This window comes from Apis florea, unplaced genomic scaffold (assembly GCF_048593485.1).
Source record: "Apis florea isolate Af1SG1 unplaced genomic scaffold, ASM4859348v1 contig_2495_pilon, whole genome shotgun sequence".
NCBI classification, from domain to species: domain Eukaryota; kingdom Metazoa; phylum Arthropoda; class Insecta; order Hymenoptera; family Apidae; genus Apis; species Apis florea.
In genome coordinates this window covers 3,332,375-3,357,419 of record NW_028256595.1, presented here as the reverse complement: position 1 = coordinate 3,357,419, position 25,045 = coordinate 3,332,375, and the positions used below count along the sequence as shown (strand labels likewise).

Below are 25,045 nucleotides of genomic sequence, written 5' to 3'. Positions count from 1 at the left end.
GGAAACATTTCCTTTCCCTCGAGGATGGGAGATCGATGGAACAGGAAATTAGTTTAGGGAGTGTCGCGATACGAGGTGTGATGCGATCAGACAAGCGAGTCGAATGTTTGTGGACGACGGTAATCGGAGGTCGTTGAAAGGGTTGAACGGTTTCCACCGCTATTTCCGCTACCGGAAGAAAACAGCCGTTCGAACGACGGTGAACTCTACGTTAAAGCCTGGACCAGGATTCGCGACACAAGCGCGTGCAAATCGTCTCTAATTTCTACTGATCGTTAATTAATTATTATTATTATTATTATTTTTTTTTTTCCTTCTTTTTGAGACACGTCTAAACGCACATCATCACCCATCCCTCTAAAATTCGATTTCTCAGAAACACGTTATACACATAATTATAATTACGTAATGCGTTTATGGATTTAGTCGGTATACTATTTGTATGATCTAATTCAAAGGGTGGTGTCTGTCGTTTGAAAATCAATCGATGTACGGCAGATGATCGCGGTTGCAGTGAAAGTCGGGGATAAACGCGCGACAACAATCAAGTTTTTTTTTGGACACCTGTCCGCCCCGTTGCTCAATTAAATGTATCATATGGATGGACGACTATCAAACGATCCAGTATAAAAATAAATAAGCTCTCTATTCTATGTAAATCCAACGACGCGTTAACGTTAGACGCGATCAACACAATCGTTAACCTTACTTAATTGCTATCTTGCGATCAAAGAGAAGAGAAGATCGCGAAAGAGAAATCGTCTCGATTCCAACCATGGTTGGTATGCGAAGTAACCAGATTTCCCTTTCTCGATACGAGGACAGATACATATACAGATATATACATATATAGATATATATATATATAAATCTATATTACATCCATTCTATCGGGAATCGTGGAAACGTGGAAACGCGAAACTCGAATTCGATCGATTAATTTGATATATTCGTTTTATTATATTTTCAAAAATCTCTCCATCCTATCCACTGGTATTTCGTTTCCGTGGAATATTGTCACCTCTCCCCCGAAACGATGATTCCATTCGCCGCTTTTCTTTCGGCGATTTCAAAATCAGGAATTTTATTTTCTTTTTTTTCTTTTTTTCTTTTTCGTTCGTCGAACACGTTTTCCATCGATCGACATTGACAAGAAATAAGAAAGGAAGGAAAGGAAAGAGAGAAAAAACAGAGACACGTTTTCACGATTGCCCGACCGAGTTAACGGGAAATAATAAAATTCTAGCAAATTCAGTTGGATAATTGCGACACACTCGAGCGTTCGCATCGTTCACGCATCTGTACACACACTCGCTCGCACGGCCGTGTGAATTCGCACTATTAACGAAATAATCGACACTTGCGGATTATGCTCGCGTATGAATTGTCGTGGAACAGCGGCACGAGCAAACCATTTTCGTGCTACACTATCAAGCTAATTAATTTAACCACACCGTGATTACTGGAATTGTACGTTTCGTTGACTCGTTGGTTTATGATTATTACGAACGAATTAATTATTATCGACGAAAGCTATCGATACGAATATTTCAAGTGTAGTATTTCGAATGTGGTAAGAATGCGCTTACGTCTGTGATTTTTATCGCGGCGGGCGAATAAGTAACGAAATTAGAATCGAAGAAATTTATAATAATAATAAACATCGCGTGGAGAGATTTCGACCAAATTTCTCTTTCTTTTTTTTGGAAAAAGATCCGTCTGAAAGAAATTCGTCGCGTAACAAATCTCAGACGTAACCGCACATTTATATTCAGGTCCCTTTTTCGTTCGTGTCCCTCTAAATTTCTAAAAACGTATCATCATCGAGTTCGATCTTATCGCGACTTTTTTTTTTTTTTTTCCTCTAATTGATCCGTTGTTCCTTCTTTGTACTTCGTTGTTTGCACACGGACGATATACACTCTAGACCTATCTATTTCTTGTTTTTCTTTTTCTTTTTTTTTTTTTTAGAGAAAATTCTAAAGTATCAAAGAAAATTTTCAAATTTCTCTCAAAATCGTATTTTTTTCTTTTTGGTTCGTTTAATTCGGTTATAATTCGAGCGATCTTTCTACAATGAGTCGATTTGCCGGAGGAGGCAAATCGCGAAGAATTTTGCATCCCGTAAATCGCAACACGACACACGTACACGAACACGTTTGACAGTTGGGAAATGAAATTTCCAGTTGATTTCAGCCGTTTCGGGGTGGAAAATTTCGGGTGAAATCGTGATTACTCCCCGTCACCGATTTAACAGATGATCCACGTTCTCGTCGTAAATTCGAACGAGCGCGGTCGCCGATATTATATCATTTTAACGGCACAAATAAATATTTTTCCGCGTGTACGTGTTGTATATCTATAACGATACACCTTTCTTCCCTTCGTACACAGATTTACACAGACTCGAGACGAGGTTTCAAACGATTTCATCGCTCGCCTCCTTCTCGATCGCGAAAAGGACGAAATCGCGATTTAGAGGGATACAATTGTCTAACGAAGTGGTTTGGTTCGCGTACATATTTTTTTTTCTCTCTCCCTCTCTCTTCTTCTTCTTCTACATCGACAAAGTATTGATTAGATAACATTTACTCGGTTTTACGGACGATTACAAGTATGGACCCGTTTTCCAAATCCACGCGATCATGGAACGTGTTACTCCGAATGAACCCATTCTCTTATAATTATAATACTCATCTAGATGATGGAACTAGACGTATGAAAACGTTTCGTGTTCTCTCTAAATACCTACTCCAGTACTTTTCCTCCTCCTCCTCCTCCTCCTCTTCTTCTTCTTCCTCTTCTTATTTTGGTCGATTCGTTAATTTTAATTATACAGATACAGCGTACGTTTACAGATATTTATATATGTACATATACAGAATATACATATACGTGTTTTTTTTCTTTTTTCTTTTTTTTTTTTTTTTTCTTTATGTATACATCAAACCGCGTGTACACCGACCGTCATCTCACGAAACGAAATTTCCGAAATTGCGTTGATTTAATTGACACTTATTCGTTTTATCCTCTTCGAGAGTTCGAGATACTCTTGGCATTTATTCGACGGTGATATCTATCGGACACGCGGGGACGCACCACGGTTTTTGGACTCTGTTTTGAGGGGGCATTTTCAACGCGGCCTCGTGCAACGAACGACAGACATCGATACGTTATCCTTTCAAATAATTTACAGTTTCCGTTTAAGCTTTTATCATCCGATATCGGCTCCGCATTTCATCGAATAACGAATAACGGAACATAAAAATGTTCACGTGTCATTTTTGTTTAACACTATTTTAAGGACAAAACGGGCACAAATCAAATCATCGCGATTCATCTCGTGATTTTTTTTTTTTTTTTTTTTCGTTTGTACTTGCGAATCTATATTTAACGAAAAAAGCTCATTCACGAGAGTCTGTTTCAATAGAACGGATCGTTACGGAAAACAATGGTTGAACGTAGTTTATGAAATAAAAAAAGAATTGGTGTCGATTAAGTTGAATTCAGGATTTCAGTCGGTTACGCGATACTGTTAATAGTTTCAGCTACGGTGTGAATGGACGTCTCATGATCGTCGATGAAAAAAAAAGAAAAATACGTATGAAAAAGTTTGTACGGATTTTCGACGTGACGGTAAAACCAATCGATATTACAGTCAAACGAACTTGGACAAAAAGTCGACATCCTCTTCCTTGATTCAAACGGATCATCGAGCGCGAATTTTCGAGACGTTCGAAAGTGTTGAAAAAAAGAAAAGAAGGAAGGAAAAGAAAAGAAAAGACAAAAGCTTACCTTCGATCCCTTTGATAAATATTATCGAATGAACGATTTATCGAGCTTCCCCTCTCTCTGAGATACTCGAATTTCTTTGGACGAGATCCTCCACGTTAAAAATCTCCTCCGGTTTACTTTTCTGTAATCTTTAACGTATAGGCAAATACGGGATCTTTTGATCTGTTTTCCTCTTTGCTCCGACTCCTTTCTTCCAAATATTCGCGATTCGAAGAGGAACGTTGTTCTCCATGGATTCTCGATGAATTAATTTCGGATTTAATCGAATGGCAGCCTGCCTCGCGATACTTCGAGACCTTGTTTATCCTTCGTTTCTCAAAACGAATTCAATTCGTTTCCATCATTTCCCCGTATCATTTGCGAACGCCGCAAATTGTTTTACACTTGGAAATCCAGCAATAATAATGCGATCCAGCACGATAAACAATGGACCGTTTTCCACGAAGTGGTATTCTCATGGATTCTGAGTAGTGGAACGCACCCACGTGTAATTAGCTAGGAACGTATATCACGTTTATTCCCTTCCGTTTCGTGGAATCGTTTCATCTTGGAAACGTTCAATTTTCCCCGAAATTCATTCGTCTTCGTTAACGGTTGATCACGGTTGAAATCGGTAAGAACGGATTAATTGGGATGGAAAGTCGGGAAGCGATCTTTTTTCGCAAAGGTTTTTTTTCCTCGAATCCAGGTAACGCGATTCTTCTCCTTTACGCCTCCTCTCCTTTTCAACGCCGACTTCGATCCTCGCGAGATTTTCGCTAAGTAACGAATCGCCGGTTGCCATCGTCCGAATCGACGTCGCAGCCCAAGTTCAATCGAAAGTGTACCCCTTTTCCATTGGCCACGAGATCGCGATTCGACAGGTTAGATTCACGATTGGCGATCCGATCGTTGGAAACGATCTCGTCGTTTCGTTGCTTCGCACGATACTCGCTCCGCTTTATGACTCCCTTCAGAAGTTGCCCTTGGACCGCGCTCCGCCCATCCTCCGCCCGCCCTTTCTCGCCCCCTCTCTCACGCGAGTGAACAACTCCTGTGGTTATTTGTATCTGGAAAAAGAAGCCAACACGATGATTGGAAACGTCGATCATTGCGTATTTAACGTAATTCGTCGAATAAAACGAAAATGCGATTGAAAAGGAATTTTTGACAAGATTTTCGAACATCGACGAAAATATTCTTCCTCGTAGAGTGTCATAGCTTCCTCGAGCGAAGTGGAATCGAAACGATGGCGCCGTGTGTTCGACGTCTTATAACGCGTTCGCGTTAACGCAGCAAGTTTTTACTCAAATCCGAGATACGAATGATCGAACGTTCGAGAGATATTAAAATTTTATGTAGAAAATTATGTAGGAGTGTTGATGTAGCAGTTTACGGTTTCACGAATCGTTTGCACGCGTTGGCATTCACGAGACGATATTTCTCTTCACGGTCTTGAATATTTCACACGATTATCTAAACCTCCATTCTCCTTGATCGATGGTTTCTTCTTTCCAATTTTCTATTTTCTTCCAAGAAATATCGCTGTTTCGTCGCCTCGCTTCGTTCGAATCACCAAGACCGAGACAGATCAGCCAATAAAATCGGGAATGAAAAATCGGGAATTTTGAAACCATTTTATCGCAACGAGTGACTAATCCCTCGTGTTACAACTATATATAACGCTAACAGCTTTCCTGCTCCGCTTCGCGAAACGGAAACGCGATATATCACCGCTCGTTAAGATCGATTCGAAACGGCGACCCGGTCAGCAAGCTCGCGTATCGTTTAACTCGGTATGCGTGTCGCGCAATTCTTTCCTCGATCGATTTTCCGTCCGACACGCGAGCCGGCGTTTAACGCGAGGAAGACACAACAGATGGAAAAAAGCAGCGAAGGGGGGAGGGGAGGAGGAGGAGGTGAGTTTTCCACCTCCTCGCAACGCAAACGAAAACGGTAGAAAAACGGTCGGTTCATCGACGCGGCGAGCTTTCTGCACCGTGGCCTCCTCGTATTTAACGAGCCTTACCCGCGCCGACACGCGACCAAATTCGTTGACCCACTATTTTGCACGTAGATCCAGTTAGCGTGTGCACGTGTACGCTGCAGCGGCTGATTGCTTCCCGGGTATAGAATATTTGGCTTTCGCGTCGCATGCATGCGGAACACCCTCGCCCGATCTACGCTCTGACCCAATACCCTAGAACACCTCGATTACACGCGCGGCAAAGGTTCGTCTCTTGCTGGAATCCACGATCCACATTGATCGAAAGCGATTTTTCTTGAAGATTTTCACGAAGATCCAATACTCTAGAACACCTCGATTACACGCGCGGCAAAGGTTCGTCTCTTGCTAGAATCCACGATCCACATTGATCGAAAGCGATTTTTCTTGAAGATTTTCACGAAGATCCAATACTCTGGAATACCTCGATTACACGCGCGAGAACGGTTCGTCGACATCTGTTGCTAGGCTGAATCCAATCTAAATTAATCGAATAGTGTCGAAAGCGACTTGACTTTTCGCGATATGACTTTTCTGAGGTTGCATTTTTCGTGAAAAGACCCAATACTCTAGAATACCTTGATTACATACGCGGCAAAGATTCGTCTCTTGTCAGAATACGATTCACATTGATCGAGAGCGACTCGATACGATTTTTTTAAGATTGCATTTTTCGTGAAAAGACCCAATACTCTCTAGAATAAGAGTTCGTCGACATCTGTTGCTAGGCTGAATCCAAAATTAATCGAATAGTGTCGAAAGCGACTTAATTTTTTGCGATACGATTTTTCTGAAAAGACCCAATACCTTAGAATATCTCGATTAGACGCGCGGGAAGGGTTTGTCTCTTGCTGGAATACGATCCACATTGATCGAGAGCGACTCGATACGATTTTTTTTAAGATTTTCATGAAGACCCAATTATCTAGAATACCTCGATTACACGCGCGAGAACGGTTCGTCGACATCTGTTGCTAGGCTGAATCCAATCTAAATTAATCGAATAGTGTCGAAAGCGATTTGACTTTTCGCGATATGACTTTTCTGAGGTTGCATTTTTCGCGAAAAGAGTATCTCGATTACAGGCGTCTCTTGTTAGGCTGAATCCGACTTGCATTAATCGGTAAAAGAATTATCGAAAGATGGAGTAAAAGATATCCCGTACTATATTCGTCTGTAGAGAAATCGAGACAGTCGATGAGGGAGAGTAAACTGTTAATTATTCGTTGTAATAGTCACATCGAAGGGGAATCGGTCGAATAGAATTTTGTATAGATCGATGAATCTGCGCACCACGCTCCGTCTCCGTTTCGTTCCGTTTAATTCTATTATACATTTGGAGCGGAAGCCGCGAGGAACAATCTCTGCAACAAAAGAGCGTATCCAAGTATCAATATTGATGGAGCTTCGTAACCCTTGAACTTTCGGTTCCATCGCTTCTATCAAGCGAATCCTATGGAAAACAGAATCGTTATTCCATCTATCTATCCGTTGCTTTGAAACAACTTCTCTCCTTTTTTTCCTCTCCACGATGTTTCGATGTTTCGCCTTTCTCTCGCGCGGTTTACGCGCGGAAGGAATTCCTATTTCGCTTCGGTTTGCCGATCGAACGCACGAACGTACGTGCACAATGGAAAGCGGCGGTTTAACGCCTCGTTGGCTAACAATCGCGTGGAATCGCGGCAGTCGCGTGATTTCACGCTCCTATTCCCTATCCGCGAATCAGGTCGGATTCGAGAGGAATTCGACGACCATCGACGGGCTTACCTTTCCGATAAGGGGCAGGCTAGGATTCTGAAAGACGCCAGCACGGTCACCACGAGCAGCATGATCCCGAACGTGATGTACATCACGCCAAGATGCACCAGGGAGAACAGGTAGAGCGTTTTGTGACAGTGGTCGTTCGGAGTGTGCAACAGGAACGTGTACGATGGCCACATGATGTGAAGTATCCAATAATTTCCTGCGACAGAAACGCATTTTGGAAAATATGGAATATTGAATCGAGGAACGAGTCTCGTCACCCAACAATTTCTCGCGTACGAATGCGTGAAGAGAAACGGAAAAAAAAAAAAAAAAAAAAGTTAAAGTTGGAGACTCGTCAGCTTTTTTTAAACGGACGCAATTACGTTTGTACATATATATATAACACGGTAGGTTTATAACTAGGCGCGATCACGAACGAAAATTAGGTTACACACATCGGAGCAGCTTACCAGCACCAGTGTCTGGTAATTACCGTAGCGGAACACGATCGATCGCTTTCGTTTCGCGAGTGAAAAACGCTCGCTCCATGTCCGGCACCGAGAGGATCAGCATTTTATCACTCGAACATTCTTTAACGTTCGTCCCCTTTTTTTTTTTTTTTCATTCGAACAGAATCATCCCCGAAAAATTGTATTCCCATCGCTTTCAACGTTCTCTCTCTCTCTTTATTTCGAATCGCGTACGCGGCGTGCCAATCGTTGAAACGTCGAGGCTCGCGACAAAAGCATTAAAACACGGGGACGATTAAGCGTCGAATCACGTGATCGATCTATTCCTCCTATTCCCATGGACAGAGTTCGAATAAAGTTACTTCGAGCGATCACTTATTAAAACACGTTTGAACAATATTTATTCTCTAATTGTTACAGTTGATCCGCTTTTCGTACAACCTCGGCCGTATTATACAATTATTTTCGCGTTATTATTAACCGTTTTTCAACATAATAATAAATCATCGAGGCAAAGCTTTACTCGTAACTTGGACTATTAAATTTTGCCCGTCACTATAGCTCCAGATAAACGTACGTATATCCGCACGTATATGCACGAGTGGCGTGTTGAAGAAAATTTCTTCTTCCACGACTCACCCATCACGAACCAGCCGAGCAGGAAGCATGATAACACGATGATGATCAATTTCATGAAGGAAATTTGGGGCCTGTTGGATGGAACAGGGGGCATTTCCGGCCTCCTCGACTGTATCTGCGAGTAGATGAGCAGCATCATGAGCATGGTTCCGAATGTTCCGCCGATCACCAGGTACATGGGTATCCTTGGCTCCTTTGGACAGTCTTTCGAGTAGTTCCAACCTGCGGAAAGGAAAGGAAATATTTCGACGACGACATTTCCACGCAATCTGCCAGAATTCCATCCGAATCAACGGATGGATCGATATTAAAAAGTTTTCGACGAAGCTTGCCTGACTTTCACTCACCGTTCTATTTCGATACTTAGCCAGGCTTGCATGCCAATCATGCTTGCACCCATTCTTATTCTTGCTCCCCCTATCTTATCACTAATTGCTCGTTAATCGTGGCACACCTGTCCTGTATGCGAATACGCAACGTGTCCCACTCTGTCAATCTTGATTTTCACGCATTTTCATATCGCGAAACGTCATGGGAATAAACAAGTATTATAACGATAATAAACACATAATAAAGAAAGTACGATATATCGTACAACACGCGTCGATTCGATAGAAAATTCTCATCCCTGAGAATGTAACGATACGCAATGATGGAAAGAATTCTCCTAAAGTTGTTGGTTAAAATCGCGAGATCATCGATCAACGAATCATCCGCGAGAGAAGCAAGGGGTTTACTTTCGGTTACCGCAACGCGGCTATAAATCTTCGCTTACGTGGTGGAAACGTTCACACACGCGCGCGCTAATTTTCTACGAACCAGCCGCGTCGTTTTTATCGATTCGTTGGGGGAACGTTGGCGAAAAGGTGAACGTACCGTCCGCAATAAACCGTCGTTGGTTAAACCCGCGAGGGAGCCGTTTCGCGTGTCGCACAGACTCGATCGGCTTACGGAACAACGGCCGCGTTTCACCAATCTCGCGGAGAATCGTGGCAGATCGCTTCGAGTTCGAGTCTCACACACACACACGATCGAGTGTCTCGCCTTTGGCCCAATATTCCCAGTTTCCTCGAAGTTGGAGGGAATTGTTACACGCGTGTTACGATTAATTCTGACGACGTAGGCTCGAGAGAAAGAGTTCAACACGACGGATTTTCGTGGTGTTTCATTTTTCATCGTGTTGAGTCTAGAATAGAACGGCGTTAGGATCGCGTTGCGACCAAGGTTAATAAGCTCTGCTTTCACATCATTTCCACTGAATTAACGTCGAATCATATGCAAATTCCATGTGTTCTGTATATATTCTGTATACATCTTTCGGTGAAAGCAGTTTACGAATCGAGAGATTTTTGTAGGTAGAAGAGGAAAGAAAAATAAGTAAAAAAAAAAAGATCGTTCGTGCACGCTATTTGTATATTATTCTTGTTGATTCAGTTTGCGATATGAAAAGACGGTTCGAGAGGTTGAAGGGAAAAATGGATTTTCTTGGCGAAACAAATTTTCCTCGTTCATCGAAGTGTGTCGAAGAAACTCGTTACTTGCCCCGCTATTGCGACACTCTTAATATCTCTGTCAAGGTATTACGAGTTGTTAACAAACGTATGATGACGTTACGAATGACGGCAGGTTTCTCCAAGTTTCGCTCCGACTAATTTATTGATAACCGCTTATAAGCCGAGTATCGATTCGAAACGTGGAACTCGCCGCGTGTTCGGCATATATTCTTTACGCGCAATTCAATCCTTGCTCGGAGCTTTCCACAGAGAAATTTCCTTTTCGAAAATTTCCTTTTCCAATTGCAGGAGGGGAACGTAATTCGAACCGAAACAGCTCGCTCAAGCAAGTCGAATGCCAAGGAAAATATTTACATCGAGCAACGTGTCTCGGAGGTAATTTTCTTCGCTCACCGTAAATCAACATGAGAATCGGGACTGCGGACAGGCAGAACAGGCACACTGTAACGACCCTTGTTCTACACACGACCCTCATCCCCCGAAACACGAAGTCGCAGATGTTGTTCGCCTCGAGATTCGCGTCCTTCAACTGGAACACCACGGAACCGTAGGTAATCACGCCCAGATTCCTGCTCTCGGCCGTGTTCTCCGCCACTTTGGCCCCGTTGGCGAAAAGACGCCGCGACTCGTCGCCTGAAAACTGAAACGTCGAACGGGTTAACCTCTCCCGTAACACGAGTGGAGCGCACTTCAATTTCAATATTGCTTTGTCGTCAAAGCAGGGAGGGAGTCGATTTTCCGTGGTTTCGAGACACCACGGACCAGCTTAGACGCTGGATAAACCGCAAAACCCTTTCGAAATTACGGTGGAGAACGTGGCGAATTTGTGCTTTAAACGGCGCACCACTCGCGTTGATTGAAATTTGAAAGAGTTCCGGGTAAAACCGGCTGGTTGATCCAAAGAGAGAAAAGAAAGGGATCGCGAAAGATTTCTGGAATAGTCTTTCTCGCTTATTCGAATAATGCAGGACGATCGAATTCGTAGCTTCGAGATCCAACGTGAGCTTTTTACGATTCGGTTGTTTCTTTGCCCCTCTGTGAAGCTGCCTCGCGCACGCACGACACGAGCCAGTTCGTTATATCGTTCGTAAACTTTCTCCAGCCAAGAAGATGGGACATAAGGTCGCGAAATATGCGACACGATGAAAAATACGGTCGTATCTCGCGCCTGATATTGCCGTACGTATCGTAGCACGCTACCCTGATAAAACTCCAACGATGCACATCGTTCTTCCTGACGAAATTCAATAACCGGATGCGGAAAAAAAAAAAAAAAAAAAAAGAAAGAAAGAAAAACGATTTTCGGATGGTGGCGCGCGCGTGGAATACTTTATTTGGGCGTACAGCAGTATCTCCTGGCCGTTGATACTTTTATACCACGAATATAAAAGTAAAAAAACTTTATAGTAAAAGCGGAATGAAATCATTGGGAATTGGAAACGTTCTGTGCTCGTGCAGCGATATTTCATATTAGTGGACATTAAAAATTGTTTCGCGGAAGAATATATTTTGGCAAACTACGAGGAAGGCTTTCGAGAAATTGTAACCGTGTTGCACTTGCACTTTGTCCAACGAAATTTTCCTAAGAGGATGCTTCCAAGAGTATCTCGCACGAGGAGAGAACGCTTTATTTTTCCCTTTTTTTTTTTTTCGAATTTTTTTTTCTTTTTCGGGCAATAAATAATATAAATATGATAGGAACACAAGGGAAATACGCGTCATACCTGGGAGACGGAGCTGCTGGCCCGTCTAGAATCCTCGAAGGTGTTTGGCCCATATCCTAAATTGATCTGGACCGTGCTTCCGCGGGATTTGACACTTCCCGTGTTCACCTCCTTCCTCTCCCGAGAGGGGGAGGAATTTCGATTGCCGTTCACCCCTGCACAAACATTGCATTGAATATCATGAAATGTATATCATGTCCACCGGTGGGAAAAAGCCTCGAGAGACGGATCTTTCGCCTATCTTTCGGACGCTACTTTTGAATTAATTTCGAAATCGTGAAAATTATTTTCATTTGTTGTTGAAGTTGTATTAGGATAATTATTCAAGACTGAAATAACTATCAATTATTTTATATAGAGAGATATCGATATACATGTATGTCTAACTTATTCGTGTACGTACAATTATTATTATCGCTGCATAGCCGTAATTAGCCTGCATGTATATCACAAGAAGTAAAAAAAATTGTACATCGATAGCATGCATACTCTGGAATCCAATGATGGATCGTTCAAAATGTAACAGTTAAAGTTTACTTCGATACACAGCTAGGGATAAACGTTATTTGGTAATTACTTAAAGTAACGTTATTCGAGAATGTAATTGCTCTTTCAACGGGTCAATGCCCGCCCAACTCTGCCCTGGATTCTGCGTTAATGCATCGAATTTTGGATTGATACACGCGATCATGGTAGAAACAGAAAAAAATAGACCTATTTCCTTCCCAGGCGAGACTTCTTTCCATTCCAGTGAACGATACGTTGATTGCTGGGAATAAATAATTTTTTTTTTTTTCTATTCTAAAAATAAATAGAGCCACTGACGACGAGATCATTTTCGTTCATATCGGTATCCTCCCATTTTTTAATCTACGAAGTTTCCGACAAATCGGATAGCAACGCGTTTTGAATTTTCAATCCGTGAATCTTCCCCCCCGGCATCGATGTAATAAAATACATGGAAGTAAATGGAAACCGGATATAACACAGTTCGAGAAACACGAGCGAGAATTTCGAGCGAAATTCTACTTTATCCTCGGCACGACAAAATCCAATTATTAATTTTTCCCCTGTTATCTGGTCGCTTCGTTTCCTTCCTAAATCGTGGCTCTCGTTTTACCAGAATCGGCGTTTCCAATCCAGGAAACGGGGAGGAGTCGATTACCGAGGAGAAAAAGCCGCTTAAATCCTTAACGCGTCGATGATTTATCACTTTTTTCAAAGATATATCCCGTTGGAGTAAACTACTTTTACTCAACGTAACCTTTTCCGAGATCATCGTTCATTGAATCGAGTGGGCGTGCGATTATCTATCCCCACCCTCTTTGTGTTTGGAAAGTTAACTCTAAAACTTTTATTTATTCCTTTATTTATTTACTTATTTTTTTTTTAACGTGTATACTGACGTGTATTGCGATCAAAGGAAAGAGAGTACACTCGTGTCGCGTTCATTCGAGGCAAATATCAATATCAATGGTAACTAAGATGCATCCTGTTAACAATATTCATAGAGGAATAACGGTGGTGTGCGATGGCTTTAGGCCCACCCAATTTATACACCGTGTATTCCGAGTCGAACCGTGTAACAGTTCTCTAGTTGTATGGAGCCGGTGTGTACACATTTGGGAGATTGGCTCGGAAAGCTTAATGCGGTTGCGTCAAAACCGATGAAGCCACTGACGCTAACTCGCTCCTATCGTTATCCGTGCTGCGCTCGCCCGTAATAGATCGGATGATCAGCCGATATTACTCGGTTCATTACGAGATCCTGCGAGCCGATGCTTCTCGAATCTTCGAAGTCTTTCGAAGGAAAAATAATTTTCCGTTCGAAACAGAGAAATTAATCGCGACAATTAACAATTATTGATAATTCGATATCGATATAATGTTCGAGCGATCCAATTCGATAGCTTCTATGAATTCTATGAAATTCTATGAATTTATGAAATTTATCCCCCTTGAGACGTCGCGTCAAATTAGATCGGGTAACGAGGTGAACGTGGTCGAAATCGAGCAGCTATAAGATTCCTATAAGGACGAATAATCGAATCACGTTTCGCCTTTCGAGGAGGCAACTCTGCAGATCCTCAATTACTTCCAACGCAGCAACAACGAAACCTAACCTCCGTTCATCCTTCAACCTAATTAACCTAAAAAATTCTCTCTATCCCAGCCCAACTCTCACCTTGATCGGCCGAACCCCTCCTCGGATCCTGCGCTATCAGGCTCGCCTTTGTGCCTCTCCTCTCCTGCAACCCGCTCAGGCTCCCCCTCGGCGTCCTGTCGATCGCGTGCTCGGGATCGATGCCGCGACGCGGGCTCCTCGCCGCCTCCTCCTCCTCCTTGGCCCCGATCGATCCTCTGTGCGCCGCCGCCTCGTTCACGCCGATGCTCCCCCGCGACGATCTCTCGTACGGGACAATCGAGCTCCTCGGGCTCTGGTTCAAGCACTCCGACGCTATGGACCCTCTCGGGCTCCTCTGGGGGCTTCGATCGACCAGCTCCATGTTCGTCACGCTCCCCCTCGGGCTCCTCGACGAGTTCGGTATCAAAGAGTGGCGGGGGCTTCCCCGAGATCCCAGGTTCCCGTTCTCGGACACGAGGGACGTCCTCGACCCGGTCAACGGGACCAGGCTGTTCCTCGGGCTCCTGTTGTGCCCGCCATCCGCCACCAACGAGTTTCGCGGGCTGAGAGGAGGAGGGTCGGGGAGCAACGAGTGGCGCGAGCTGTAGAGCAGGTCGGGATTCGCGTCCGGGACCAAACTGTTGCGAGGGCTTCGCGACACGCCACCGTTGCGGCTGGTTCGATAGTAATCGTCCGGGACCAGCGAGTTTCGCGGGCTTCGCGAAACCATCTTCTGGTTGAACGCCGCCTGGCTCCTCGCGTCGCCGTACTGGTCCGGAAGCGGCTTGTGGTTGACCACGGCCTGAAACGCATGTGGGCAAACTTTGGAGAAACGGGGAATGTGTGCCGATGATAATTCGAGTATCGAACTCTTGCATTCGGTGGAGAGGAGGAGATGGGAACGCAAGAAGAAATTGGAAATAATTTTTAGGTTTTGCAAGATTTCTGGAAACTTGTTTCGCGAGATATTTCGGAGATATTCGAGAGCATGTCATCATCGGGTTGGGAAGAATAAGTATTCAAGGAGAGGGAAATTAAGAAGGATCGATCGTGGAATACAACCTCGACGCCGTTTCCCATGTCAAGAGCGATATCGGGGGGGACGATGCTGCCCCGTGGCGAGCGTTGACGCTCCATCGTTCCCCTGAGAGTGGTCGGCGGCAGGTCGACAGGTTTGTCGGTGGCCACGCTGGCGCGGCGCCCTCTTGGCCCGGCGATCGGCGAGGTGTGGCCAAGGTTCGTCATGTTCCGCGATGCCCTACAGCGTCGCGATGATGTGCTCCGATGCAACATCACAGAGGCATTTTCTCATCCCTGGAAAACAACTTTTCATTACCCTCCTCTCGTTTTTCTCATATAAGCGAACGAAAGACGAATAAGAAAGAGAAAAAAAATTCATTCTTGAATAAAATGCAAACGTCGTTAAATTAATTATAATCCTTATATTAATTATATATTACACTCGTTGGTTTCTCGATCGTGCAAAGGTTAAACGTCGATTCCATCGAATATCTTTCAACGAGATTGCTAATTCTAATTAAATCGTTAACAATGGATTGACGAGACCTTCGGGTCTCGAGGAAAGAAGCTAATCGGTTTTACTACTTTATTTTCTTCTTTTCGTCGAAATATTTTTATGCCTCGGCCGGCATGCAAAGTGTCCACGAGCATGAAACACCACCAGGCTGTCCTCAGGTGTACGGTTAGCCTAGGAAAAGATAATCAACGGTATGGAATCAATTTCTTGCGAGGCAGAGGACACGCCAGGTACGTAATAAACGTACGACTTTTATAAAGATGACCCAGATACTCTGGCGGGGGTAGGCGTCGACGAGCTCACCGACGGCTTTCGATCCTCCTTGATCAGGCGACGAACATTTTCACGATATCTTCGGGAGCAATGCGAGTCGCGTTTCGTTCGTAAACGTTGAACAACGGCGGTGGAAATAATCCCATTATTTAATGAAACCTTCGTCGGAGTAATTGAATTCACGCGTTATTACTTTTCATCGATTCGTTCCCCTTTTCGTCGAACGAATTCCAATTCCGTCCGATCACGAAGCAAAGGCGATAATCGAGCGATAACTCTTCTATGTATTTTTAAGCATGTTGTCGATGTTGTCAAACTTTTCAACTATCATCACAGGCGAAACGTACGTAACAAATTACAAATTACAAGTAATAACTATATTATAAAATTGGATCGTAATGTAATTAATAAATAACCGCGAAAAGTGATAATAAATTTCAGAAACTTTTTCCTCACATTTTTCACAATTTCTCTCGCGAATAAGCGAACAGGCGAGGCGAGGAAAACGTTTCATATATGCTCCTTTTCGTTCGTCTTTGAGCGGACGAATGTCGAGTGATACACGCGAAAGAGGCGCCTTTTTTCCCTGGGAAAATTGCATTCCGCGCCGGCCATCGGATATTCAATAAGTTGGCACGCCGACATTAAGCTTGACAGAGGATGCGCGGTCGGTGATAATTAATGTTCGCGACGACGGGCTGCTCTTCCAAGAGGAAACGGCAGTGTCTAACGAATCGAAGGGAAATTGCACGAGACTTCAGTCCCGTAATTGTGTAACTTTTCTCGAATGTTACGTCTGTCGCGATAAAGGATGGATTCGTAATTCTTCCTTAATCGCCACGAATCGACAATATTAATTTAACTTGATCGTTATCTTCGCTTCCGTTCGCGTGTCATAATTTTAAATACGATTTTTATTTACACGATATAACGTAAATTGCGGATATATATATATATATTATATATTTATAATAATTATTTCAAATTATTTATTTCATCATTTTACATCGCATTACTCGGCCAATCTAATTCTCACTCGCTTTTTCAATCTCGTTTCACGCTAACTAAATCAAAAGGGGGTTTAATCCACCGAGCGAGGATGTTCACTTTATTGACAGCGTCGAGTCGAACGAGTTCTCGAATTATTAGCCGCGATTCATTCATAAAATTGAACGTCGTTTTCGATTAATCAAATTCGTGTTGTTAATCATCACGAGGAAAAATAAAAAGTGTAGCTGTTTATTCTTGAGAAATTGTTTTCCAGAATGAAAACGAAAATAACATAATGCTTCTCTCTAGAATTTCATCTATCTTCTCCAAAAGAAAAGGTGAAATTTCAAAATTAATAAAGCTCGATCGAAATTTAATGACAGAAATAATGGAAATAATGAATAACGAATCCTTTTCTCCTCGTCGCAAACGACGCGGATGGCAATCGACTGCGCTCGTCGATCAATCAATTCACACGTTGATTCTATCGTTTTATCGTTCGTTAATTGTCCCCATGTTTACGAAGTCGGTGGATAATTACGGATCGAAGGAGGAAACTGGAGCGATTCCATATTTCATTTGCACCAGTGAAATGTTCCGCGATGAAAATATTCTTCTCTTCCTTTGAAAGAGGGCGAAGAATGGAATATCGCGATTCGATCGCTGAATGAAACGTACGCAGAAAGTGTTACGGTTGAACGACACGAATCGTTTACCTGTTAAACGCGGACAATCAATCGACAGAAATTTCTCTCTCGATGCAGTTACAGTTTTTGCGTAACAGTGGAAATTAATTAACCAAAAGTCGTTCCAATCGCTAATCGTTTCGATAACTCGTTATTATTATTTCCCTTTTATTGCTGCACGTTATCACGGCACGTTTATATAATGCTTTTTCCGATGTAATCGCGTGTCAGATAGCAGGAACACGCGATCGTTGTTTTAACGCGTACAGAGCATTTGATCAGCCTTCTCTTTCGTTCAGAATCCGACAATCGTTTTTCCTTTAATTTATCTGTACCTTTGCACGCAGGTTTTATTACATCGACGACGTAAACACACTCCTTTTCACCTTAGTTAGGAAACATCCTTCTTTTCGGATGGAAAAGTGATCCTCTTCTTGAAAACGTAAAATTTTAAAGATTACAGTGAAATATCTTTCTTCTTCGTTGGAAATTAGAAGATTTAACATCCTATCTGTAAATTAATCGTTCTGGAAATTCCCTTATGGTAAACAAAAAATTGATGCTAATTAAACTGGAAATATAACGAAATTTTCGAAATTAAAACATCGTCGCACAGTCTTTCGAACAGCAAACAAGTATTGTTTCGCTGAGTTAAGTTCAAAGTTAACTTCAAGATCTTTCGTCACTAAGTTTCTCATTCTCCCCTTTATCCATCTTTTCTCAAAAATATTATTGCACGAGAGAAAATTAGTCGAAATTAAAAACGATCATCCTTCGTTCATCTTTCCTGCGATCCACGATGGATGGAATGACGCGTTCCGTCATTTTTCCCGAAAATTCACTTGTCTCCAAGTGAAGGAAGAAAAGGCGACGAGTTTAACGGGGCGGAATCAAGGCCAATTTCGACCGCGCGATTCTTCTCAATTTCTGAATCGGCGAGGAGATCGCTCGGGGAATTTTTCCACCTGGTTTCGCCGCGAAAGCCGGAGATAAGAGGACGATCCACCGGAGCGATCTCTCTCTCTCGAGAGAGAGACTTCGTTACAAGATAAATCCGAGAAGACGCGTCTCTTTTTTCAAGATCGATCGCGGCTCGAGTATCGTAAACGTCGTTATCGAGAAATTTCTCATTTGCCGGATAGAAGAGGAGGGGAGCTTCATCGTTCAACCGAAGATCAAACTTGTATTTCCATTGATCGAGACGATTGATATTCTCATTCAGGGGGATTGAATGGGGGGGATGTTGTTGGAGGAGCGATCGTTAAAGGTGGATTAGTAGTTCGAGAGGGGGGGTGTTAGTTAGGAAATTGTTCGAGAGATGGAAGATGAGGACGAAGGGGCCACTACTTCTAGGAAATTTATTCGAATAGGTTGATGGAAATGAGCCTGGGGGCTTTCTCAACTTCTCGCTCTCGATATATAAATTTCGCGGTTCGAGTCGATTGGAAATTTTAGCGGGAAGGAAAAACTTGGTGGCCGAGTTGTGTACAAATGTGGGCATGTTTCGGGTTGCGCAGCAACGTTATTAACCAAGTTTCCCGGACAGAGTTCGGGAAACTGTTATTTTCCAAGGATGGAATTGAAACTGTATCGTCAGACGGTGGGTCGTTCAAAAGAAATTTCCGACAATAATGTAAAAAAAGAAGAATTTATGAGAGAATGGAGGGAGCGATATTTGAGCGTTAATTGCTTTAACGAGCGATCGATCAACCGAATGTCATATTCTCGACAACAAAAAAGAAAAAAAAAAAAGAAAGAAAGAAAGAAAGAAAAAAGGAGAGTCCCCTTTGAACCTCGAAATAAACGATTATAATCGATAACATTTCGATAACACCTTTGTGCTTCTATTACTTATATAAATCTGAATAGAAGAAACACTTTTATTGTCCGACATTTATTTCTATTTCCAATTGTATTCCCAGTTTTATTTCGTTCGGTATTTTTTTTAACAACTACGATTTTAATTTTCGCACGATTCGATGAGATAAAGGGAACAAGGTACGAAAGTTGTCGAAATGAAATTTTCGAAAGGAAGAAACACACAAAAAAAAAAAAAAAAGAAGAAGAAAAAAAGCAGAATGACAGTATTCGCGGATATTTATCTGACAAAATGGAATACACTTGGCGACAATCGAGAAAATAGTTGCATTCGCGAGGATAAGTTACGTGCAATCGAGCTCAAGTTTGAAGCTGTTGTTCATCTGTTAAACGCCCGAATGCAATTCTATTCTCTCTTTTCAAACGAATGACCGGCATATCTCGCCTAAAAAAGTCTCTGGAATGCATTTCGTTTAATTTTACACCGCCAGTTTCAATTCCGAGTGAAAAGATGAAAAGATGCGTATCGCGAAACTCCATTTAATTCTTACGAAATTCTTCGATTTTAAAACTTTTCAAAAATAAAATATATATGTTTTTATCAAACGATCGATTTTTTTTTAAATCCAAATCATCGTTATTCATCGTTATTTACCGGATTTCATAATTCTTTTTTGGTTTTTCTTTACTTAAGAGAATTATCGAAATCAAAAGATCGAGGGATATCATCAAAAATTTTTGGTTAACAGAGTCAAGGAAATTAAATTCCCCGGGATTTTCTTCTTTCTTTCTCTCATTGCTCGGACATCGTGCGAATGCCAGAACGAAGATTCGAATGCCAGATCCAATCTGTTCGAAGAAACGGGCAAATCGGTAAATGGGGCGAAACGAGATCGGCCAAGTTGAAACGAGAATCTTAATCCTCGTCTCCGTTGTTCGTCCCTTTATTTTGCATTCGTAATATTCCTTGTGTATACGGGATAAAAAATTCACGATGTGTTCGAATTGCATTGTTCCATCGGGAGTCAAGTAGAATGTAGGATTCGGATATTTAACATCGTTGGAAATTCATAGGAGAGGTTCCATTAATCCAACTATTTTCTTCACGTGTATTACACGCGATTTAATAAATAAATAATTCCGCCATTCAATCCAATTCATCGTGGGTTCATCCAGGGGAATTACACTTGAATATGGTATCCGCCGTTTGTTGAGGAATAAGCAAAGCAATATGGGGAAAGGCGGGTTTAATCCTTTCTTAAGAATTGAGATAATTTACAAAAACCGGTATTCGAGTGAAAACTCGTGGAAAATGAATGGATTCAACGAAGGAGGGTAAAAATTCTGATGATAATACGTTGACAAAGCCAGTTATGCTAATAATAATCTCGAACGAGATGGGCACGAACGTAGTCACCTCGGCTGAAACTCGTCCTTAATTCCGCTAAATTTGCATAATGTTTCCAGACGTTCTGGAATTATCGAGACGCACGTAGCAACTGTTGAATTCCTCGACAACATCAAGGTATTGCAAAGATGCAGATTGCTTTATAACTAGAGCTACCGAATTTCGATACTATTTATATATATATATTATAACGTGTTTAAATTGTCGAAAGCTATTGGTAAATTTGCCTTGAATTTATGATATCGATTTATAATATTACATACAATTCGTTCCATGCATTATAAATAAAACGTAACGAATTTTTCTCGAAAAGAATTTCAGTTTCGTATCATCGAAATTGTATCAAAATTGATAATTGCAATAGAATTGCAGTAGAATACTTGAAAGACTCGTATAAATTCAGGAAACAAGATATGTCGAGAATTTTTTCTTATTCGTGGAAAGTATTTATATCGTTAATCAGCATGGTCCTCGTCCATTTAAAGCGCTATCCACACTTTTTCGAACCGCCACGGAAAATCTATACGTGGAAGGAAAAGCGTGCTCGAACGTTATTTTGCTCGGATATCGGATCAAAGTTTCCAAAGATAGAGCGAGAATTGATGCGTTTTGGAATGCGAAGCGTTACTCGGCTGCTAATTACGCGGAGGATGCGGGTTAAGTTTGCTCGTGCGCAAGATTCCACGTTCTCTCCCCTCGAGGGAAGATTTTCTCTCTTCACGCGGAAAATGCGAGCGATAATCGCGACGATTAATCGCAGAGCATCGTAATTTTTAGACTTTATTTAACACCCCACGAATCCCCATTATTTCTCGAACGAGATAAAATTCAAAAAAAAAAAAAAAAAAAGAAATAATAAAATGAAACATGGTATCCGAACGATAATTTGCCAATCGAGGGTGCGAAACGTTTCAAGCGCAATTTCAAGCTTCCTTCGCTAAAATTCGATATTCAATGCCCGGCGTGAATTTTAAGCCGGTTAACTTGGAAAACGGGAGGTGGATATCGAAAACATCGTGTGCATCGATTCGCCATTCGCTGCTTGTAAACGCGATACGTGACTGACTCTGTACAATTTCGCTTATTAACGATTCGCGATCGATATCGTGGAAACAAAAATAGAACGTAATGCAGTTATTTTATATCCAACCGATTGGACGATTGGCCAGACACGATAGAATCTTTAAATCGAAAAAGCGTGTCGTACTGTGACGCAGTAGTACGAGTCTTTCACGTGTCAGACGGTGTACGTGGTGGAGGGAAGTTGGAAGAAGGCGGGAGGATCGAAAGGAATGGTTTACTGTTCGATTCGTTTCAGATTTAGAATTGGCGAATAAATATACGCGTTGTAAAAATATACGCATCCTTTCACGATCAATGAAAAATTCTTGACGCAGAGATGAAAAATTTCGCATCGTTGAAACGAGAACCGAGCGTTTCACGAGTGCTTGTTACCCGTAAAAGATGAATAATGTGCAATGAGTAATTAAGGTTTATACGAGAGAGTCTTAATTATGTATGTGTACGAATTATTTTTTTTTCTTCTTCTTCTTTTTGCTTGTACTATTTTTAGTCGATAATCAACACGAAGAATAATACGAAATTTCACGAACTAATTTTCTACGGGGAGTAAATTATGATTGTACGAGTAACGAAGTGTTATTTTCTATATTAATAAAGATGATACGCGGAATTAAAACTTTTCAAATTACGAATACGTGGATTCTCGAAATTAATGAATTTTCACGATTTTTGATTTACCAGAAATAGAAAGATAAATATTATGAGCGATAATATTTGAACACGAAAGTGGAGGAAAACGAGTGTGTGAATCTCGTTATGTTACAAAATCGAGGGAATTTTGGTATAATTTGTATCGTGGGGCATTGACGCGTATCTCTAGGGACGTTGAATGCCTAGATTCGTTGCTTTGCATCTCATCTTTACGACGAAATAAAACGAAAGAAACGCGTTAATAAACATTCTTATCGAGAAAAAGAAAATCGATATATTTTGATCGTACCTCGTCAAAATTCAATAAAGACGATTGCAAACCAACTTTTTTAATAACGAAGACGCTGAATTTTTTTCCCTTAGAGATATCGATTAATATATTTTCTACTTAAAAATTATAATACGCGTTTATCATAGTTTATTATATTTCCATTAGAGAAGAAACTCGTAAATTAATCGTAGCATTAATTAAATTGTTTTGCTTTTATTTCCCCATTAATGTCCTTCTCGTGTAGAATAACAAACGGAGATAAACGTTTAACGAGAACATTTTTATCATTAAAGAAATTCATTATCAGATTTTAAAAGAAACACATCCTCGAAATCCAAGAAGACTTTTGTTATTCTTCGAAAACGAATTCATATAGAACTTCATCCTTAGGGGAAGTTGGATCGAACGATACAAGAGGGAAATTTCTGTAAAAAAGAATTTATATAAAGAATATATATATATATATACTATATATTCGATGACCATTCGATAAAAATATTTTAAAACGCACAAAGTCGCGAGTACGCGTTTGATGAGGAAATCGTGTGCAGATAAATGTTGTACGCGACTACTCTTGAGAACAAAAAAAAAAAAATCTATTGAAATCCTCGCGTTTCTTGCGGCGCAAGCACGATTAAAAGGGTGTTTCATAATCGAAATTTTATTCCTCCGTGTGCCACGCGCACGCTTAGCAATTAAATCCAATTAGGGGAAAAAATTATAGAGGAATATCCCCACGCACGAAGAATTTCCCAGAAAGCGACGCCACGAATTAAATTTGCATTATCTCGTATTAAAATTATCCTTAAATTTCCTTTTTTTTTTTTATTACATCGTGACAAAATTCTCGCCTGGAACCCGTTCGCGTTCTTGACCCACAAGCGCGCCCAAATTAACCAACCGCGAAAAATCTCCCGATCCCACCGAGTTGAGAAACACGAGCCAACTTGAAAGTTGATTAACAATTAATTAAAACAGAGAGTTTTTCCATCGTAGAACGAGGGTCAACGCCCAAGTATCGCCTCTGTTTACAAACGTCTTCGAAAAGACGTGCGTTTCTTCTTTCGCGCGTAATTCCACAGTTTGTAGCGTTTGTATTTCTTGTTTCCGTAAACACCGTTCTCGTCCAGTGTCGTTCGAAAATTGTTTTATCCCCGTTGAAACGAGCGATCATAATAATAATAGAGTTTTAAAGACCGAACCTCGTTTGAATTATTTACCACCCCTTTCCGTTTCCGTTTCTCTCCCGTGTCAATAACATCCTCGCGGTAAGTCAACACCAAGTGTCGCTATTGTCACAATCGATCTTTCGTTCTACGCCACATACAAGCTTTTCATTCGATATGTGAAACGATCGAGTTAGTTACGTAGTTTCCAAACTACGCTCTTGTTTCGTTTCAACCCCCGCGTTTCGAAATAATCCCTACCCTCGCGTTGCGACGAATTAACGTTGCAATAGCTTCTCTTCGATCCCCAGCTCAGATTAAAATATCCGGAAGAAACGAATGAAATGTTCGTTGCGATAAAACATCCCTTCTAAACCGATATTAATTCGATGTAGAAGAGAAATTCGAAGGAAAAGGAAAAGGAAGAGGAAAGCATGCGAGCAAGAAGAAGAACAAACTTACCCCATCCGACTTTTCCACTTACCTCCGTGTACAGATACGGTGGTAACGTGTTCACGTCCACCAAAGAGTACGATCGCGAGGTATCCTCCTTTCCCGTTGGTATCATATGTTAAAACGCTTTTTCCGACGCAACGACGACGATTCACTCCTCTTCTCTTTACGAGAGACGGCCTCGTGTCGAGAGAAAAGGCCGGCCGTCGAGAAAATATATATTTACCCGAGATGGATTTATCGGCTCGTTACGATCCCTCTAGAAATCCCGTAAGAGGAGAGAGAGAGAGCAAGAATACGGAGCGCGGTTTGTTTTCGCGTTGGGTCGCGGCGCAAGTTGTCGCGTTCGCGGCTTGGAGCAGACTGAACGCGCCCCGCAGCTCTGGCCAGCGAATAGCGCGACGCGCAGATCGGAGACGCTCTCGGTGATACGCCCCGTGATTGTGGGCTCGACCTTAGCGATCCTTCTGCTTGTTCGATCTTTTCCTTCCTACGATCGATCCTTAAAGGGCACGAAATTATACGTGGGGAAAGGATTTTCCTCGTGAAAAACTGGGTATTGGAGGGCTAAAATGAGGAGAAGAGTGGTGGACTTTTGCTCGCAGATGGATTAAAATATTTGGAGCGATGATTTACGAAGGAGATTAACTCCTGTTGAAGGAAATCGATGCGATCGGTGTAATTTATTCCCCCCTGTTGTTGAAACAGAAAA

General features: G+C 41.8%; 1 protein-coding gene across 1 annotated transcript; it reads right to left on the bottom strand.

The window, feature by feature from the left end:
* Positions 1-1,063: 1,063 nt before the first annotated feature.
* Positions 1,064-24,678, bottom strand: LOC100867667 (uncharacterized). Its single transcript, XM_012491197.3, has 8 exons — positions 24,365-24,678; positions 15,060-15,311; positions 14,058-14,799; positions 11,873-12,027; positions 10,542-10,788; positions 8,635-8,856; positions 7,547-7,742; positions 1,064-4,844 (listed from the first exon to the last, which is right to left on the bottom strand). Exons 2-8 carry the CDS (start codon positions 15,288-15,290, stop codon positions 4,835-4,837), a joined length of 1,803 nt encoding a protein of 600 aa, XP_012346651.1. The 5' UTR covers positions 15,291-15,311; positions 24,365-24,678; the 3' UTR covers positions 1,064-4,834.
* Between the last annotated feature and the right edge of the window lie 367 nt (positions 24,679-25,045).

Coding starts and splice junctions, on each gene's coding strand:
- LOC100867667 (XM_012491197.3), bottom strand. CDS start 15,290: ATGTTGCATCGGAGCACATCATCGCGACGCTGTAGGGCATCGCGGAAC. Junction 12,028..14,057: donor GAGGGGTTCGGCCGATCAAG/GTGAGAGTTGGG, acceptor ATGTTTGTGCAG/GGGTGAACGGCAATCGAAAT. Junction 8,857..10,541: donor GATTCTCATGTTGATTTACG/GTGAGCGAAGAA, acceptor TCCTTTCCGCAG/GTTGGAACTACTCGAAAGAC.